General features: G+C 32.7%; 1 protein-coding gene across 3 annotated transcripts; it reads right to left on the reverse strand.

The window, feature by feature from the left end:
* Positions 1 to 603: 603 nt before the first annotated feature.
* Positions 604 to 20,571, reverse strand: LOC125064336 (PRL-1 phosphatase). 3 transcript variants are annotated; one of them, XM_047673354.1, is made up of 6 exons: positions 20,433 to 20,571; positions 6,659 to 6,847; positions 5,488 to 5,954; positions 2,604 to 2,770; positions 2,107 to 2,238; positions 604 to 1,908 (listed from the first exon to the last, which is right to left on the reverse strand). In XM_047673354.1, the coding sequence occupies exons 3-6, from the start codon at positions 5,593 to 5,595 to the stop codon at positions 1,800 to 1,802; spliced, it is 516 nt and encodes a 171-aa protein (XP_047529310.1). In that variant the 5' UTR covers positions 5,596 to 5,954; positions 6,659 to 6,847; positions 20,433 to 20,571; the 3' UTR covers positions 604 to 1,799. The 3 variants fall into 3 exon arrangements, with proteins under 3 accessions (XP_047529310.1, XP_047527684.1, XP_047528506.1); XM_047671728.1 differs by lacking the exon at positions 20,433 to 20,571 and adding an exon at positions 10,562 to 10,748; XM_047672550.1 differs by lacking the exon at positions 20,433 to 20,571 and adding an exon at positions 10,404 to 10,748.
* Between the last annotated feature and the right edge of the window lie 249 nt (positions 20,572 to 20,820).

Consider the following 20,820-nt stretch of genomic DNA (forward strand, 5'->3'; position numbering starts at 1 on the left):
TACGTATTTCATGCGATTTGCTAATAACACAGCGATATTGTGCACTACTAAGAGTTTATGATTAATATATCTTTATTTCTAATACAACACTATTGCACTTAACTACTTATTTCCACTTTAATTTTACTTCCAAAATTCCGATAACAGTTTCGTTAACGCCATTTTTTCGCAAATCCATATTTAATATCATAGATTAATCAACCAATGATATCGCGTCAATTTGCTGTCAAATGTTGTTTTTGGCTTTTTTCTTGTTATGTTTGGAATAGAGTATACACAATGTACGCAAGTACTTTATGAAGTAATAGGAAACTTGCTGCCAAACATGGAACGTGATAGGAAAGCGCTGAATTGATCTAGTTTTAAAAAAAGTTTTGAATACTTACAATATTTTACTAACTGGCTAGATAATTTTAGTGTATATATCGAAAATGTTTAGTCGTTGTGCTGACCCATGTGATCACTTTTTCACGCAGGCTCCTAATGAATCATCTTTATTTTGAATTTAAACATAATGTTCAATTATTTTTCATATAGTTTTACTTCTCACTGTCAACGAATTGTAATTAGTTTAGGGTAGGTTGGTTGATAATCAAACATCAATTCAATTGCTTATAAATATTTTTATTTATGAATGTGACTGTTCCGTGGTTACACAATCATATATTTCGATTAGTATCTTCATAAAATTAGAAATAGAAAAATAATATCAAAGAGCTATTTTTTCATTGGAACATTTAGTGAGTCAAGTATCTTTTCGTGTCAGGTTGTAATTTATTAGAAATTTATTTATTTAGTCAAAGGTTGTAAAATATTTGTGAAATTCATTATAAACGGTGTATTCATATAAGTTAGATGTTCTCATATTAAATAAAATAAGAATTTAAAATAAAATTACTTTAGTCAGACGATACAGTTATTATCTTAGAAACACAAAACCCATCAAGATTTTCTCCTATTATGTCTCAATTTTTCTTATGGATAATAATAAGGCTCTACATAGAAAATAATATTTAGGAAAAATATATCATGATTTCAACACACATTAAGAAATAAAAAGAATCAAGGAGTAAGCGCGACTCTGATGACTCGATGGTAATTATTATGGACATTGGATTTTATTATGAACAAGTATGTAAGTACCCAAGTAGCTGTTTCAACTATGAACACAAATCGTGGCTCGCGTCTATTAACGGATTCCGCTAGGACAAGTACAGCACGAGGGATATACACCTTTACTTTGGACATTCAAACATCAGCATACGATCTCAAATGAATTTAATAAAAATACTCCAATAACTATGCCGAGGGTAACAAGTCAGAGGTTGTAACCAAGTTCTGGCTCGGACGCTGGCAGCGTGTCCGGGCGTCCGTATCGAGCTCAGCGGGCTAGGCAGACGTCTTAAGTTTCGTTCCCCACTGGTGGTCGAATTTTGACAATCAATAAGCAAATGTAATGCTTTTATATTGAATAACTTTGACTTTTATGTTACGATATCATTCTACGCGACATAGTTTCTTAACGATCTTAAGGCCAGGTAATATACCAATATCTGTTAAGTTAATTGTTATGATGAATGTCGTTATGTTGAAATAGCTAAAGGAACGAAGGTACCGGATGCATTTTGTCTAAGCCCACAGGTGACTGAAAATCTGGTTGCAACCTCTGGCAAAATTAAGACAGGGGTGGATTCAAAAGAGGCAATGGGGAAGGGGGGTTAAAGTTATAACTAGTTTAGTTGTCTAGGCTTCCTTGTGTCAGTGTGTGTGTGAAAGCAGAGCTACATTCGCCGCGCGCGCTACTGCACGCAACACGAGTTCTTGTGCCCGTTCTTCTTGAGACGCGACTTCGGCCTGTACTTCTCCAGGTACGAGAGCTGCTTGGCGTTGATTGCACCACGACGCTGGCTGTGAACCGAAAGGCGTTTATTTGAAAACATTGTCTACGGAAAATTAAGAATCACGAGTGACGATTCATTCACAATCTCAATTTTAATAAATGAATTTGCCAAGACAGAAACCGGCACCATTGTCTCTTTTACAGTACCAAAAACAAGACGATCTTTAAAATAGACACAGTGAAGTTAAGAAGTCCGCTGTACTCACTCTCGGATGGTTTCGACGGCCTCCTCGTACTTCATGCCGAGCTCGATGAGCGCGATGGCGACCATGACGGGCGCGCGGCCCAGTCCCGCCACGCAGTGCACCGCCACCGCCGCCTCCGGCTTGTTCGCCGCTCTGGATATACGGACGGAGCATTTCTTTTTAAAAAGCGGTAATAACACATAGCGGTAACTTATAACCCACATCATTTAAGATGGCCAGAACCATTCCGTTTCATTGTCCGAAGAATCAGCAACCCGAGAGATCAGATATAAAAATAAAGGCATTACTTGCTTAAAATCAATCAATCAAGAATACAGTTTCTAAAATGTATGGAATGGTTAATTTTGCTGCTGCACCAAAATACATAAATTTTAATATTTTGCAAACGCAGAAATTAAGCGGCTTTAATTCACGACATTAAATATTCGGTGACGTAATCTAATATAAGACTCGTTGCCAAGTTAAATTTGAAACTAGAAATTGAATCAGAAACTAACTTATCGCGAAGGATCTCGAACCAGTCGTCGACGACGTTAGCGGGCGGGAAGGTTCCATCGTCGTACGCCAGGTCGCGCACCTCGATGCCCTCCGCCTTCAGCGGCGCCGTGTCGTAGCTCGGTTCACACACGCGGACCACGGTGCACACGTTATGCTTCCTCAGCTCCTAATAACACATAACAAATCATTTTACTTCAAAAAAATAATGACTCGAGACAGCCGTTACTTAACTTATTGTCTATGTCAGAACCTCGAATTGCGATCTTCCAGTTTGAAGGCTGGCTGAGCCAGTGTAAATAATTAAAGGCATAAGGGACTTAGTATGTGAGATCCCATGACTATCGGTATAAAAAGTGGATTATACTTCGGTGCAGTGCCCATCTTTGGACGCAGACAGCATACCTTCGTGGCTAAAGCGTCGCGTTTCCAATGTTATTTACATAAACTAGAAGCAAAAACGCACAGGTAGTACATAATTGTTGTACTTTTCATTATACATAGTTATCGCTTTTGATGAACTCAAGGTTTTGTTTAACTATATATTAGCATTGAAACTTGTTATTCCGAACGAAATGCAATTTTAATCTAAGCGATTATAAAATGACCAAGTAAACTTCTACTTTAGTGCCGGTTGAATGTAACAATGAGTTCTTATCAGAAGTAAAAGAGTGTTAAGAAAAATAGTATAAGATATTTATATTTCATATTTAGATAGGTTATTCTAATGTAACCATAGACCGTAATAATAAGCTTAGCGTAATATGCTTAATAAGGTAGCTTGTAAAATATAAAAAACGAACGTCATACAAATTTATTATTTTAAATCCTGTCGTAGTTCTCCTGTTGCTGTGAATTTGCCACGTTTGATTGTTATGAACTAATGATTCTAATAATTTGTATAATTAGTAATCTAAAATAAGTTTGTGTTAGAATAACGGTATAAGTTATCATGTAATTTGGTTTTCTATCAAGAATGTCGTGACGTCTATTTTAATTGCTTCGGTTTAATCTGTATCTACAAAGTCAATTAATATCATGTAATGATATACTTACATTCTTTTTTGTTCATTTTTAAATTCAAATACCGCATTACTCAAGAAATTTTCTGAGAATATCTTTGACCCGTTTTCTCGTATCAATCTTTTTCATGGATATATTTTCCTTATTACATAGTAAGTGTTTTTTTTTGTACGAAATACAAAATCGTTATTAAATATATTGATTGTCAATAATAATTTACCAATGGTTCCGTAAGAAATACTTGAAAAAAGCGGCGACAGAAACTCTGTAAATACTGTTATTGTTGCTGTTTACAAATAATAATAGAAATATATTTTATATATGAGACGGCCCATGTACGGTAATTTCATATCCAATTTTATCAATAGTACTTAATCTTAAAAGTCGCTAGGTTTAGAATGTAAAAAAAATTGCAGAGACGTTCCTCAAAAATTGGTATACGTTGCAAAAGCGTACATACAGTGCCACTGAATAATAATACCAATTTACTTAGACCGCATAGTCGGTCAAAAGACGCAGTGAACTATTGCTTATTAAGTTGATAGGATTGACGTCACAAATTCTTAAAAAAAAACATATTTTAAATGATACAAACATTACATATTACTATTAAGTAATTAAAAATATAGTAAAGATTCGATATTTCAGAAAAGTTTTAGGGGACTTATTCTTATCAAAGTATCCTTATAACTCTTATCAAACATGTAGTTATCAATTAGATTAGACCAACAAATAGATTATTTTGATTTTCTTTGTTTTAAATTATATAAAGTTAATCTGTCTTGTTATGTAAGCATTTTTTCTGAATAAGATATCTATTAAAAACATTACAGTCAGTTTAAACGCTGACAAATGTCAATCGATTAAATATCCGAATATTATATCGATAGTATTGACGTCATAGGTTATCTTGTTTTGATTAACTTCGAATCAATCAAAAATCTATTCAATCAAAATGACAGGCGACAACGAAATTCATCAATAAGTATGGAACGTGTACGTGGAATCATTCGGTAACAAAGTACAAATTTATTACCGAATGATTCCATAATGCCTTCTAATATTTAGGATAAAATTATAAAAAAATACGTAAATTTTATATAATGCTCTATATAGGGTGGCGTAAATTGACCTAATTAAAATGACAAGGCGAATCTCTCTAGTAACATAACTAGGCTTGTATATATAATTGCTAAGCATTCTTACAATGGGGATAGAAATTTATTGTCGAATGTACGTGAGCTATTGTGACTCAGACAATAGCGCCACTTTTCCGCCCTAATCGGCAAGACTTGAAAAGTTAAAGTCATGCTTCATTTTTATTTACTATGGGACAAAAAATATGTAGACATAATATACGTATTTAGACACATAAAAAAACGTTACTAAAAATTTCGAAGATGCAATAGATAATATTATGACAGAAATGATGATTGTACGGATATTATTATAACATATTAATTATAATAATAATAATATGTGAAAATTTTAAGTACAAAATAATCAGTAAAAGTTAATACACTACTTGAGATAAATTCAGTAAACTTTTTCAGCACTTAAAAGAACAGTGATGCCACTTGAAGCGAAATTCAAAGGATCCATTATGTCAGAAATAAGAGGCCACACAAACAAAAGCATAAAACATTCAACAAGATCACGGTTCTCGTCATTTCTTATAAGATAAGGAAATTCTGGAGGACCAATTTTCCGAGACCAATTTCATATTAAGAAAGGTCGAGTCGCTCAGAAAAGTTATTAAAATTATAATTGAATATTTCTATTTAATATACCACTAGGACTCGATATTGATTTAATTCAATAACTGAATTGAATGGAAAATATCAAAATAATAATAATACACACCTGTAAGTAGCCTTGGATGGTGACATCCGATGGTCGGTCGGTGATGAGGAAGCGCATGTTCTTGTACTCAATGAGAGACGGCGCCGGCCTGATGTCCTTCTGCTTCATGATGACTACTTTACGTTCCTACAGTCAAAGAAGATTCACCACCACTCCCGCACCGAGGTGGCAGATTTATTCACACGCGTCAAGTTGTAGCGATCCGTCAGAGTTTAACAGACAAATTGTCACTCTATTTCCACACAACACACTCCAGTTTCGTGACTTTTCTTTAAAAAGGGTCCAATTATATAATTAGAACCACCCGCATGGATGTCGCTTTCAACCACTTGAGCACATTCGAAGACTATCAAACAAAATTTACGAATTGGGAATCTAAATTAATAAGAAATTATTCGACAAAACATAAGTCGTTTACTTCGGCAATGATATGCTCCAATTAAAAGTGGGATCCAATTTTAAGGTAACTGAAACAAAAAGAGAATCATTTTTAGCGTCATCACTTTCAGTTGTGCAGATTATTTTTCTTTTATCATATTTAACAATATTTGCGTCGATGAGCAAATGGCGACTGAAGTGGATTAAAAACTTTTTTAAAAATAGCGTACAGATTTCAAAGCAAAGTTTAGGTCATGTGAGTGGATACGTCCAGCGGTATTCGCGAACTGCTGATCCAGTGCCAATAGCGCATCACTTATTAGCGCGTTCACATCGCCTCTTGTGTAGGTATGTATAAGTGATAACATTATTGTAAACACTACGCAACAATACACTCGTTGTGTGTGTTTTGGTTATAACTTTTGGTCGCGTTAGTACAGTGCAATGTCAAAGTGTATTACGTATCTACGATTAAATACTACTTAAAAGCAAAAATACCCCTAAAATAATGAATTTTATATAATGTGTAATAATTGTATTTTAACGATAAAATAAAATATAGCCATAAAAATTGATCAACAATCGGCGAAGATATTGAGTAGTTTACATACAGAAAGTGACTACTATGCTAATTTTGCATTTTGTTGCTTATTTTTTTTTATTTACTTGAGATGAATGATTTACCTTCATTAATAAAATAGCAATCATTAAAATCAGTTCATATTAGTTAAAGATGTCAATTCAATTAACAAATTAACCTTCCTCTTTTTGAGATTGGCAAGCGGAAACTTACAAATGGATGGGTGTATATCGCAAAGTGCTTGGGGTGCGAGAGACGTGCGCTCCCGGCAGCATGGGTCCTGTCGCTAGCCCGCTACCTCGTCTTCACGGGACGCCCGCGAATTTATTTGTGTTGGGCCTGGCAGTACTCCGCGCTGTCCAAGCGGAACTCCATCAATGTCGCCACAGAACAGTTGCCCAGCTGAAACAAGCAAATTAACAATTACAACGATGTTTTGTTTACTACACACTCTTAATATAAATAAAAACCTACTTTTCGTAGCAATTACAAAAGTAAGGACATTCGTTAATTTATAAATTATTACTAATGAGAAGTGTGATTGCAAGTTTACGGCCATTGTGATGTTAATGCTAAACACGTAATGCTGAAGGCATACTTCAGAGCTAACCTACATCGATATATTAATACAATAAAATGTCTTCTCTTGCAGATAATAATTACCTTCGTGGCTTAAGAAACGTTTAAAGTCGAGCGGTAAATACAAATAGCACAGATATTTTGCCAAAATAATTTTCAGGGAATCCACGAAATGGTACGTATATATTTTATTTTAAACATAGATAAAAGTTATATTTACTTGGCTTCTACGCACTTAACTCAAAAAGACGGCGCAAGTAATTTTGGCAGACAATGAATGTGAGTAATTTAAACCACGCCAATCTCAGAACGTTGGTTTAATATCCCGTTAATAGCATACATGGAATATTTAAATCTACGCCATCGATAAGTCTCGAGATGACCGACCAACCTTATATTTAAGAATAATTTATTTTCCCGAAGATTCATTCAAGGGGAAACGGCCAGACTTGGGCTGATGCCAAACAGAACGCAGGAGAGAGCCGACATGCGTATTTCACGCTGGGAATTTAGACAGCTCCGAAATCTCGAGATAAATTAATCGTCAGTTTTAGAGCATACAATAATAACAATACACGTTCTTAAATATTAATTTATAACGTCAACAAGATCAATTTAATTTGCTTTAAAATAACATTCTAATGAAGTGCTTATAGCACAAAGTTTTAGTATGATTTTATTTTTTCAATAAACGAAAAAGACACAAGTTCATTGGAATTCGGTACAAGAGACGACAAACAGAATGATTCTTCTGTTAATAGAGACAGATAATTCTCAGATGTCTCAACACATAGTTCATTAGCCAGTGGAGAGGGTGAGAGGTTGTCCAAAATGCGAGTAGACAAGACGGTCGATAACCTCTAGACCACCTATACCCATATGCAATAATGCAGACGATTTAGATTTGCATTTTAACGTTCGCCCTTTGCACACCGTCTCAAAGTATTGTGTATACATTTTATCAAGCAATTGCTGAGTCTAAAAGCCATTATTTTCAATGAGTACAGAATAATGTCACGAATGTTCATATAAAAAATAGCACGTAATGCAATAAAAACTGTACAGAATTGAAATAAACATCGCTAATATTATTTGCAACCTATTTATGTCCAAACCGCTCGTCGTCTTGTTTACAGCCTGAGTACAAACACGTGTCGAACAAGAACACCACAAAGGACAAACTCAACCACAACAAGCGAGCTATGTTTGTAATTTAACATTGCATCTAAGAGAAACGGTGTGCTATTCATTTATGAGGATAATATTTCCTCGTTGTTTACTTGAGTTGACGAGAACTCCCTAGATATTTTGAAAGATAAAAATCTTATTATTAAACACCTACGTCCGGAATAAAAAAATCTATTTCAGCAAAATGCAATAGGTTTAGAAAATAAATGAAAAAGCGCCGCTAGCGGAAACGTTGGATCGAGGTCGTCTGACCACAACTACTATGCTATGCACTTAGTTGCTTCGGCTTTATTATCCATAATTCTAGGAAATCAACAAAGCCTTACCATTCATTACTATTGTATACAACATTACTTTTTTTCTAAGAAAATATAACTGCATTTGTACTATTCGTTAGAAATTGTAAACTATATTGTCATCAGTGTATCATTTCATCATAAGTTAGATACAAATGAAAAAAATTAAAAACTTGCTCTCTCAAAATAACACATTGCGTATTTGTTTGTCTTCTCTTTTATTAAACTTAATATATCTACAATTAGGAAGGTATATTTGTTTTGTAATTTTCATGCCAACTAATTAGATCGGTATTTAAATTGCTTTAGAGTAAGTGTACCTACCGATAAACTCTAATTACGATTAGCGAGATTAACTGAACCGTAATAATATACCTTATTTACAAAACAATATGATTAAGTCGTGGCTTATCTTTGGAGAAGGAATAGAAAGACAATATTGTGTGATCGCTCATGACATAGTCACGTAGTCACCCAAGGTGGCCTATAATGTGCACGTTATCAACGATATCGTAATCCATATAAATTGCTGTGCCAAGACGCGGCAAATCTCTAGACACCGTGTTTACTTAATTATTATCCTCTACACATCTCGTACTAAATTTGTCGTTCTCCATTGTTATATCTATTCATATCTATGCTTCGTAGATTAAAACTGGGTAAAGCTAATTAACTAGTGACCCCTTCCTTATAAGGACCAGTCTAAAATTGAAATATTTTTTAAAGCCCAACCAATTTGTCATTGTTATCTTTTTATTACACATGTATTTAAAATTGGGTGTATTGGGGGTAACTATGAAACTTTTGAATGTATATTTTTTACACCTATTCAGACGAATAGCAACAGATGATACCTAGGCATCTCTATCTACCATCCATCTATCATATCTTCACTTATACAATGTTACCTATTATTCTTACCTTACATTAGCATATGATTATATACCTATATTATATAGTGAGTTATCCGACTTGTATGCCACCATACAAAACGAGATCATAAAAATAAATAAATAATAAGTATACCAATTATTATTTAATTTGATATTTATTTCCGATTTCGTTTGAACTGATCACACTATTCTAGTTTTATTTTATTAATGATATGCTCTGAAAAACTACGTTTTCTTGACTTTATTAAAAAACCTGTACATGGATAACACTTAATCACTGTCTTGACTCACTTTGTTGATTATTTTAAATAATAATTACAACAAAGCGACCTTTGTTTTGAATAGACACAATTATATTTGTCTTTTTTATTTTGACCAAATCATAATAAATAAAATCATCCATCATAATACAATTTGTAGCAACAAAAAGTAGCCTGCAAACAGAAAAATTATTGTGGACTGTGTATTCTACAATTTACCAGGAACATCGCTCAAGACACACCCAAGAGCCACAAGTGGGTGGTAACACTAATAAAACTAAGTGCACAAACGTAAGTCTAACTAAAACATGTTTAATTCCATCTAACTACGACTAAGAACAGTGACTGTTAAATATTCAAATATAATTAAAATGCAATTGCATTTCAATTGTCGAAGAAAAACTTGACAGTAAGCTTGATAATATTAAATTAAGTGATAATTTTATAATATTTGCAAAAATATGATACATTATATGAAGAAACATGATGTATCGATGATCAATGTCATGCTACTTTCTAGAGTGAGCAAAAAGAGAAAATATAGAAAACAATCTGTTGCAACGCTCAACGCGATAGGAAACTTTTAGTTGAGGATTTAACAGTGACGACTAAAAAGTAGAAAAAAAAGTCTACAATCATATCAAAGCCACCTGTTGAATGTAAAAAAAAAATGGGGCAAAAAAAACAAAACCAAAGCAGGAAGCCTTTACAAAGGTTTAAATTCTTTGCCAAGACACATTACCTGACCGCTTCTTTTGACCATATCCAAATAACAGGGTCGGATAATGTGTTTTTATTCCCAGAATGTTACTTTCGTCACACGGCACTTAAGACTACGGTCCTAAAACGTGTCAGTAATACAGAGCACCGAGGTTAATGATGACACAAAACGTCACTTACGTATATTCCACGCAACGGATGCAAATAATATGGAATATCAAAAAGTTAATGAATATCACAAAAGTAAAATTATAGTCGATTCACACGCAACAGAGGCTGTCGTTGTAGACAGTTGTAAGGTTTAGGCGTTCACATCGCAACGGATCGACACGGTCCGTGCCGCGTTCGAGCAGAGACTGGCGCTGGCGGGCACGGGGCACGCTGGCGGGAACGGGCGCACCGACTACGACCGCGGACACGACGTCACGCGAGACGGCGGCGATGGCAGCGTGATGGCGTCATCCGACTAACACACGCACACGTTTCACATTAACGCACATACTACATAGATTTTTCAGATTTACCAGTTGCTAGGTATGTAACAATATTCAGTCTCAATCAAGACAAAACAAACCATCGACGACATTAAATATTAATAACATGACTGATGACAATCTGATGATATGTTACGAAGTTTAGGCTAAAAATCAGACAACAATGAGTACTCACATTCATCGTGTCTGTAACATTATATACAAATCAAACCATTAAGGTTGCGCATCGAATTGATTGTTCAGACAATTTTATTTCAGAATCTTCGTTTAGCGGTCGACATCTGTACTCGTTTTCTAATAATAGTAAATCAAGAAAGAAACCGGGCTTAACTCCTACGCAGCTGCAACGAACATAACCATTATACCGTTCAGTCGCATTTGCGTATAATGGCAAAAATATACATCCACTTAAATACACGTATCGCAACCACTACACCATAAATAATATTATAATTTAAGATGTCGATACTCTATTTGGAAAAGATAATTAAAAAAATAGTTTTGGAAACGTAACATTTCCGAACTATGGAGTATTATTTTATATATTTTTTTAATTACGCAATAATTTTCTACCTTTCTGTGTGGAACTTAGGCTAAGTTGTATTTATATACAAATCACAAGCAAAGGTTGTACCAGTGTCCGCCCACCTTTACACCTCTATAATAAATTTAGATACACCCACACAATTTTACGTTCAACATATTTTATTATTCGGAGAGACTAGGTTAGATTTTCCCCGTCACAAAAAGGTTAGTAGTACAACGCTTGTATTGATTATTATCTACATAGATGATAACAACGATGACTCATTATTAAGTCATTAATGTAATTTAGTTCTGAATTGTGTAAAATGAGATTGAATGTTTTTTTGTCACAGGCTTATCATTTCAAGAGATTTTTTTCTTTTTAAGTTTCAAAACTAAAGAAATACTTAACAGGTTTTTCGGTGTAATGCACTAAAGTATTAGTATAAACATTTATTCACTTTGATCAAATTTTCATTCTAAGGGTATTAATTTGTAATTTTTATCAGAACAAATTGCTGAACTATGTCATACAATTACTTTGTTTGGGGTTTCTATTGTATAAACGTAACAATTACTATATTTTTATGGCTTTATTATTTGTATGTTTTCTTTTCTCTATACTCTATATTTTCCGATTTCAGTAATCAATATTTTTATTCAATAATCTTCCGTTTTCTTAAAAGTTATGAAGCATTATTAAATCAATTATACACTTTATTTTAGATAATGCCTTCGTTTCACGAGGATCACATCGTCAGAAATGTTTGTAAAACTTGCGATACACAAAATTATATACAGATATATAAAAATGATACTTTTAAAATTTATTCATGCTATTTAAAAGTGAAGGTGTTTACCGGGTTGCGGTTTAGTAATCTGCTCCAGGAGCGGGGGGTATAGGGGCTGTGGGGAAGTATATGAGTATTCTCCCTATGCTCTGGTACCATTCCCATCATGCGAAATTGCTTCGTTCTTGAGATATTGGCAAAAACTAATCATATAATTCTTACCTCAAATCAGGCTATTTATTAACAATTTCGAAACTCAGTGGCCTTCGGCGCTACGGGATGTGCAGCACCTTCGCGCCTTCGGTTTCTTAAAAAACACTCTAGGGGTAAGTCCGACAAGACCATATTGAGTCAGAGTTAACAGAGTCGGTTTTGTATCAATTTTATACAATCAAATGTATAAATCTAAGCTTTCTAGCAAAATCATCGAAATAAATCACAACAAACAAAATGAGCACTCATTCGAAATACGCGAGTCAAAAAGAAACAACGAACGACATATGTAAATATGAATAACGTCAAAACACATTCGTGATATTTGGCATCCTTGTCGAACTTATACAAAATAGTTACTTATCCTGCTCTTATAGTAATATTATGATCTATTTGACATATTTCCGCGTGTATAGGTTATGATAGTTTTTCTTAATTTTCTCGAAAATGGTGCAGTTTCGCAGGACGCGAGTGGTATTGTTGTAATCATGGACCAATTCTCTAACATATACAACAATTTGTTTCCCCAAAATCGTGGAGGATTATTTTAAACCCAACCCGTTTACCGTAAAAGAAGTTATAATGTCTACATTATGTACCTGTGTGATAGTTATGCGGGTATCCCATAATATATGGAAGTTCTTAAAAAGTGTATTTTATACGATGTATACATAAGCATTATCATTGAAAAGGTCACGGCCAACGTTTGTTGTTTTACGCTGCAGCAATCACTTCCTGAAAGTATATTTACTTTAGACAATCTGTCAGACATATTTGTATCTATTTCGTGCAGTAAGTTCTGCAGAAGGAAGGAAGAAATTATTCACCTTCGCTTCGTTTCGAAAACAAAGGATTAAAATAAATTATTATCAGCCGCAACTTGTAAGAGGATCGAAGGTATAAAAGTAGATAAATAGTAGTAATAGATAAATGTATTTTTTTGAAATCCAATGTTCTGTACGTTCAAGTTTCCATTGTAATTACATACATTCAACTGAAACCTGACCTATTTTATCGTTATCTGCTTAACACATTAATAAATACATCCTTGTTTTATCTTCACTTGAACACGCTCTGATGACAATTTATCTGCAGTCCAGCAATAGCACGTTTACATGAGTTAATCCAAAATAGCTATATAGTCCGAATTTATCTTCTCCTCAAAATTTCTCATGAATCAGCTAATTTAAAAAAAATACATATATATTTGTTTCATGTTTCAGAATGTTTGAATTGTAGTTATATTTATTATTATTTTGACGAATCCATCAAGTAAATAACGTCTGCCAAAGATGCTTTATATTCTTGGCGTTCAGTCCAAGCCGTCTTTAATTTCTGACCACGTGATCAAAACACGCGTCAGCCTATAGCAACGTGCTTTTCCTATACAAACAGTAACGAAGTATTGTTCGGAACTCCCACGACAAACGTGCGCGCAGTATTCCAAACAACAAGTTGGAACAAACTTTCAACAAATCTTGTTTAAGATTATTTTCTAATATCATCGACATTAATTTCAAATAAACTTCAGGAAAAAAATTCACGTTTCTTTTTACTTCATCTTGATCTTGGTTGATTGCGAATATACATATGAACAAACGCATATTAGATTCTTATTTTTTATACAAGCTATCGATTATCGTATAGGGAGAATTTATTGATATAGTTCATATATTCAATACTTTCACAAGATTAAGAATGGTCACATTGCCACACAGTCCCTCACAGAGAACGTCTTCACACGTTCTATCATAAGCAATTAGGTTAATCTTAATAAAATCTATATCGAGTCGCAAAACAAAATATAAATAGTACGGACACAACAACCGCAATCACGTTGCGCTAATAACAAAGCCCGAAGGTCAGCGCTTCAATTAAAACTTCTTAGCAACAAGAGCAAAAATAAATTAGGTGCAATACAAAAATGTCATGTTCGACAATATGTAAACTTAACATAGATAAATAAAAAAGTCTTCTAAGATAAAAAACTATTTGTATCTTTTGTAACAGATACGACGAAATTCGTATTGTATGTCGATGTCGAGAATGTTCTTAATGATAACGATTTGTAAATATACAGATTAAAGCTGAGTTGATTTAAGTAGCTATCCGAGTTGTACGTATTCATGATATTAACGGTTAAAGTCTAGGTATTTAAATATGCGATGAAAACATCCTAGGCTGTACCTATTCACTTAGGGTTAACATTCAGTCAATGGAAAGTGAATGTAACATGGGCGCTTTGTACTTCAGCTTGGGTGGGGATTTGTGCAAATCAACTTTCACAGAGCGAATGCATATATATTGACGACACCCACAAAGTGCATCGCTGCGGGGGCGACACCCCTGAATTTCTTTAACCATTACCTAACGTTCACTTCAAATATAAAAATCTTATATACATAGTTACATAGAAATACATCACGTTTATTTAGCTAATTGATGATAAATATAGATTAAAAGAATGATTCGAAACAATAAATAAATTCGTACCGGTTACGGATAATCGCGAATTTACGTGACTAGAAGTTTCGTTTATAAGGACAGTTACATTTAGTCGTTTCGAACGAATAACCAGTTTGTAAACCATTATCATTATAGGCAAATGAGTATGCATACAAATTGGCTTATTGAAAATCGAAATTCAGAAACATTAACAAAATTTAACTTGACAAAATTGAAATGTCGTTGAATGTTGTGAGTATCGGTACTAATAGTTGTGGTCGTGACTGTTCATGTGGTATAATCTTGTCTGACGAGACAAACGGTGCAGCCCTACCCGTTTGTATTGCAACGGGAAACGGGTCGCGACCCACTTCGCTGGGATCAATACTCGGTCATCGACTCCGCCTGCGCCTCGTACTCTCGCCTGCTCCTACAATATCATAGATTAGGTAGGACTCACGACCTTCTAGATACGATGCTAAAAATAACATAACCCTAGCGCAATGTCAGAACGGATAAATAAAGAGTGACCTTTAGCTTTAGAATGTACTACACTAAATTGGGTCATGTTAAAACTGTCGTGACACTTTTTTGAATACTATAATTATTTTCTTTGATTAAAGTCGGAAGCTACATAATCGAGTATTGACGTATTAATCAATTTATCAAATAAGACATTACTCACTATAATACATTACATTTTGTGCATACATTATTATTTTAAAAGCAAGCCGTGCGGAAAATTCCTTTTAATTTATCTTGAAATTGAAAAAAATACTCAAGTGATTCATGAAGACAATTTTGTTACACAAAAATATATTTAATAATAGTATTATTTTATTCATTTTTCGATTTATTTATATAACTACTGTAAATACCTTATGTGCGGGGTCACGTTGTTATTATTTAAATTATAATTACTTATAATCGATAAAAAAATAATTTGATTTAAGGTAATGATTAGATAAATATATGGAATTTATAAAGATATTTAAAATAAAAGATTACAAGAATTGCTGGTAATTAGGTACATAAAAATTGTTCGCCAAACGCCCACTTTAAAAACGAAAGACGCAAATGACACAGATAACTTGACATGCCAGGACAAAACGGTGAACTGTGACGTCAAATATGAATTAATCTATAAATTATATACGATGAATATTGAATACCCTATTAGCGGCATTACTTCAATAAGTCACTTCATTATTGTTAACTTATTGAATATTAACTTATTAATATTAACATAGGTAGGTATATCATAGATTTTTTTGCCTCATTTGATACAATTTAAGAAATATACATCGAATAATTCACAATCGAATAAAACTGTATATTAATTGCAAAATTAAGATAGTTATACATATATCGATTAATCGTTTAAATATGGAAAATCGTTAACGTGTCCTGACCGTGGCGTGAGACGTGACCTAGCTCAGTGACCCGAATTGTAGGCACGAAGAGAGATCTAAACCGCCTCTATCTATGGATATGTAGCACACAACTGTAACTGAATAACACATTTTATAATAAAACAGGATAATGTAAATGTATTTATTCGGAAGCACATTTTTAAAGGGATTTTTACTATTACAAAGACAATAAGTAACGAAATAAAATAATCAAATGTCAGGTTATTATTAACTTCTACGTCGTATAAATGAAATATCAACGCTTGAAACAAAACCTGTTTTAGCTAGTAAACAACTTCTAGAAAGCTTCATAATCGTTATAATTTAATGTTTTACTTAATATATTGTTACCTTGTTTTATTATTAGAAATCTACTAGAAAATATGATAAGTACCTATATTTTGTTACGATTTTCAACAATCAGTTCGGTTTCTTTTTCTCTAGAAGCTATAAATAATTTATAAAACAGATGATTTTAATGTATTATACGAAATACATATTCGCAGAGAATAATCTTTTAATTATTTATTTACGTATACTATGATTTACGACACTTAAAATAATTCTTGTTTATTTCTAATATATGTAGTAGGTGATTTATTGCTAACTGTCTCGTTTGTATTGTAGTTAGCTTGGTAGGTTGTGATTACGAGGTCCCAGGGTTAAATACCAGATCAGGAATGTATTTTGTTTGTCTTTAAATCGGATGCAACCCGGATTACACTTTTTCTATATGCTCCATGTTTATAGGAAAAACAAATGTCCTCCGCCTGATCACTCGCCGTTCCATTCGATTGCCGTCGCATTAAATGAGATGGAAATTATTATAATGAGTATGCGCAATACAATATCCTCTGATATTATAGTGAATATAGTTGTACTCTACAACTCCAGTAGTCTAGTCTTTGGGTTAGGCCGCCACCCGTGACCGATATTCGAACGGGGTATACTGTTTATTATCGATATAATAATTAGAGATTGGACTATTTACCAGTAAAGTTGTAATGTATCATTTGTCACTTCAAATTAAATCCATTAATTCGTTAAATTTGATTACATTGACAATATACATCGAGATTGAAGATAAATCAATCATTATTAATATGTAGGAATGAAGGAAGGACATAGAGAGAGCGACGCCCTTTTAGTTCGAAAGCCCGCCATTCGGGGGCTCCGTGCAACGACCCTGTAGCCCTTACGGGCTGCGGTACAAACCGGTGCTCTTTATATATAGTCAGCCAACCGGCCCTCCCTCTGTCTGTCTAATGGTCGATTTAGCAATGATATAGGGTTCGAATTTCTTCGAATGCGAAGTCTGATGTATTTAATAGAATTAGTGGATATATGTTGTTATATGACACTTTATTTTTCAAGAAATATATTTTCGTAATTTTCAGGGCGTTTGAGCGACAAGTGAGCAGCTATTTTCGAATTCAAAAACGAATACATTAAAAAATACAGTTTACGATGTATCCGCTCGTGAATCGATATCATAAATTAATTTATATTGTTTCGTTTTGTAACATACTAGTGAAGCCATGGAAATATTTAATTGACAAAGACCCAATTGTACCCATCAGTATAACGAACTTAAAAATTGGTGTTAGTACCTAACAAATTAGTATAATTGTGGTGGCTCTACAACAATTCTATTTGAGGAGGGATGACGCCATCGCATTTATCCAGTCGAGTTAACTGCTACTAGATATTTAAACATAATATATATAGAGAGACCTACAACGTACATACCTTTTTACTTTGCGGTAATTTAGTTTTTTAAGAGAAAGTGTAATTTTATCAGGGTAAATATTTGTCAGTCCATAAATACTCGCACGAAATAGTGCGATTTCGACCTTATTGACTAACGTCAACGTCTGCGCAGGGTCAACACGCCTGCCAAGGCCGGGTCAATGTCCTATACCCCAATCAAGGATCCAGAATCCACTAGCAAATAAACAAAACTATATAAACCTAAAAAAAATGAGCCTCGTATTTTTAAAGGAACCTATATAATAATATTAAATTTTTTTTTATAACTAAGATGTAAATGTTAAGTTTCGTATAAATATATCGTCGACATAAAGTAACGAAATCAGTTACGAATAAATATTGTTTCATGAAAATATGTACCTAACCACTAATTTAAAATAAAAAAGTCACTATATGTTACGTTTACGCAATATGCAGTTATTGCACATTGATTTACAATACGTCTGTTATTGATTTACCTTACGTTCGTAGTTTGACGTCAATACGACTGATTAAAAAGTTGTGTGAACTCATATTCATTTTATCGTGACAAATCATTTTCATGAGGAACAAATTATAAATGATTAAATTTTGATAGTTTGAGAAGTATCAAAATTGATAATAGTTTTTTTGTTAAAACCTTCTTAAACCCGAATATTTAGGCGACATAAAAATATAAGGATGTTATAAATTGTGACTAGTAAATTTAGATTGAATTATTTTAAGTAAAACCTCTTTTTTATTGTAAATAATACTTTAGTAATTACACATAGATATCATCATTTATATGCAATATTTTTTATTACAATATTGTATATTTTTGGTTCTGATTTAATTTTTTTCTTAATACTTATATTATTATTGACATATTCAATATTGAAGCTATTAAAAATATAAGTATAAATGACAAAATTTGACTGCAGATAAACAGATCCAAATAACAGTAAGACTATTTTAATTGAAAATCATATTAAAAATATTTACTGAGATAATTAACTAAAACATTTTGGTAAATATAACACATAGCAAATACTAGATCAGGTCTAATCTTTTTTGCTAATCCGATTTTTACAATTAAGCCATTAGAGATTATTCTAGACATATTTATTTTTTAAATCATAAATATGGATATTAATTTAATTTTATATGGTTTTTAAGGTTTATATATAAGGCTATATATATATAATTTTTACTGAAGATTAGTTTGTAATAGTTACATTATTTGTTAACCACATGTAAAGTCTAATTTTTCTATTTGTATGAATCATGATACATCAATCATATACATTTAACTGTTTATTTGCAGTATGCCTCATCATTGTGAAATTCATAGGTTTTATATATAAATATCTTGATATTTGAATTGTATTAAGCCTTTCGGCAGCATGGAGGCTATGACTCCAAATCTTCTCCTCAAAGGAAGAGAAGGCCTTTGCCCAGCAGTGGGGCACTACGGACAGATACTTTTTCATTATATTAAATTAACATTTTGTGCAGTTCATGGTCAAAGTAATCTTCAATAACACAAAATAATAAAATAAAGTAATATTAAAAATACAATCTATTTAATTTGATGCAAGGTCATTATGGAAAAAAAACTAATTTTAAGGTAAACTCTTAAGCTATTTATATAATTAATATTAATTAAGCAGGTACTGTTCTAAAAAAAAATTTGGTAAATAATAACAGTGGGAATATTTAATATGGTGTAATCTTTTTTTCAATGTCTTATGCATTTATTTGAAATTTTGTTGATTACAATTACCTAATTGATATTTCATTTTGTATTAATATTAACAGTAACTGTTGCTCAAATATTAAAGCAATTTCACAAGCAATGTTAAGTGAGATAAAAAATGTGACTTATTTAGAGGGTATTGTTAAAATAAGGGCCTGCTAGTTATCATCAATATACGAGAATATGAATCCTCTGTTTATATAACATAACACTACTGCTACATTTTATTATAATTTACTGAACGAGACATAATTTATGGGAGAGATAACTATGTAACTTCTGTCACGAGAAACAAAGTGACAGAGCAAAGAGAAGTTTATGAAATTAATTGAACCTATACCTACAATTCGAAGGAACTTTAAATATAAACTATTATCAGTAATTTAGGTGTTATCAACAAATTTAGTTATAAAAAGATCAACTTATGAAATTTTCAAATATAACCTGGCCAATTTTTTACGAGTTCTTAATTTACTGTAATTCAAATGAAGTATATTTTACGTTACCGAGCTATGGAAAAAAGTGGAACTATGGAAAACTCCACCTACTTTAGCATATAAAGGAAAATGATAATTGTTCCACGACGCCTGCACGATGACGTCCTTAGTTGGCAGGGCATGACCTCCGTACAGAAGAACGCGAGGGCGGATTAACTTCTAAAAAGTAACTTAAGATTACACTTACCTCCACAGCCATACACATTGAATAAAAGTTGAACGGATTCAGCCGTGAACCGCTAATAAAATCACCACACACGCGGAAAACGTGTGCACTGCACAAAAAAAATTGTGAAACTGAAGTATAACGTTGCCAACTAGAAAATTTAATCGAGTTGCTAGTATTTAAAATATAAATTCTTCTAGTTTCTACTACCATCTCGCCTGAAGACAAAATAACAATGTTATAAGTTTAATATATAGTTTACAATTAATTTTATTTAGGTTTTATCATATTTATATATAACAAATTATATAATAATTTAAAAATAATACTTCATTCAAATTGGCTCTTTTTACAGAATTAATTAAATTTAAACTATCATCGGTTAGGAATGTAGAGTCTACTGACAAGA

The sequence above is a fragment of the Vanessa atalanta genome, chromosome 1 (genome assembly GCF_905147765.1).
Source record: "Vanessa atalanta chromosome 1, ilVanAtal1.2, whole genome shotgun sequence".
NCBI classification, from domain to species: domain Eukaryota; kingdom Metazoa; phylum Arthropoda; class Insecta; order Lepidoptera; family Nymphalidae; genus Vanessa; species Vanessa atalanta.

Excerpts from the sequence above, each read along its gene's own strand:
- LOC125064336 (XM_047673354.1), bottom strand. The coding sequence starts at position 5,595 with ATGAAGCAGAAGGACATCAGGCCGGCGCCGTCTCTCATTGAGTACAAG. Across the intron at positions 2,771-5,487 it reads CCATCCAAGGCTACTTACAG|GAGCTGAGGAAGCATAACGT; the intron begins GTGTGTATTATT and ends ATGTGTTATTAG. Across the intron at positions 2,239-2,603 it reads TTCGAGATCCTTCGCGATAA|AGCGGCGAACAAGCCGGAGG; the intron begins GTTAGTTTCTGA and ends CCGTATATCCAG.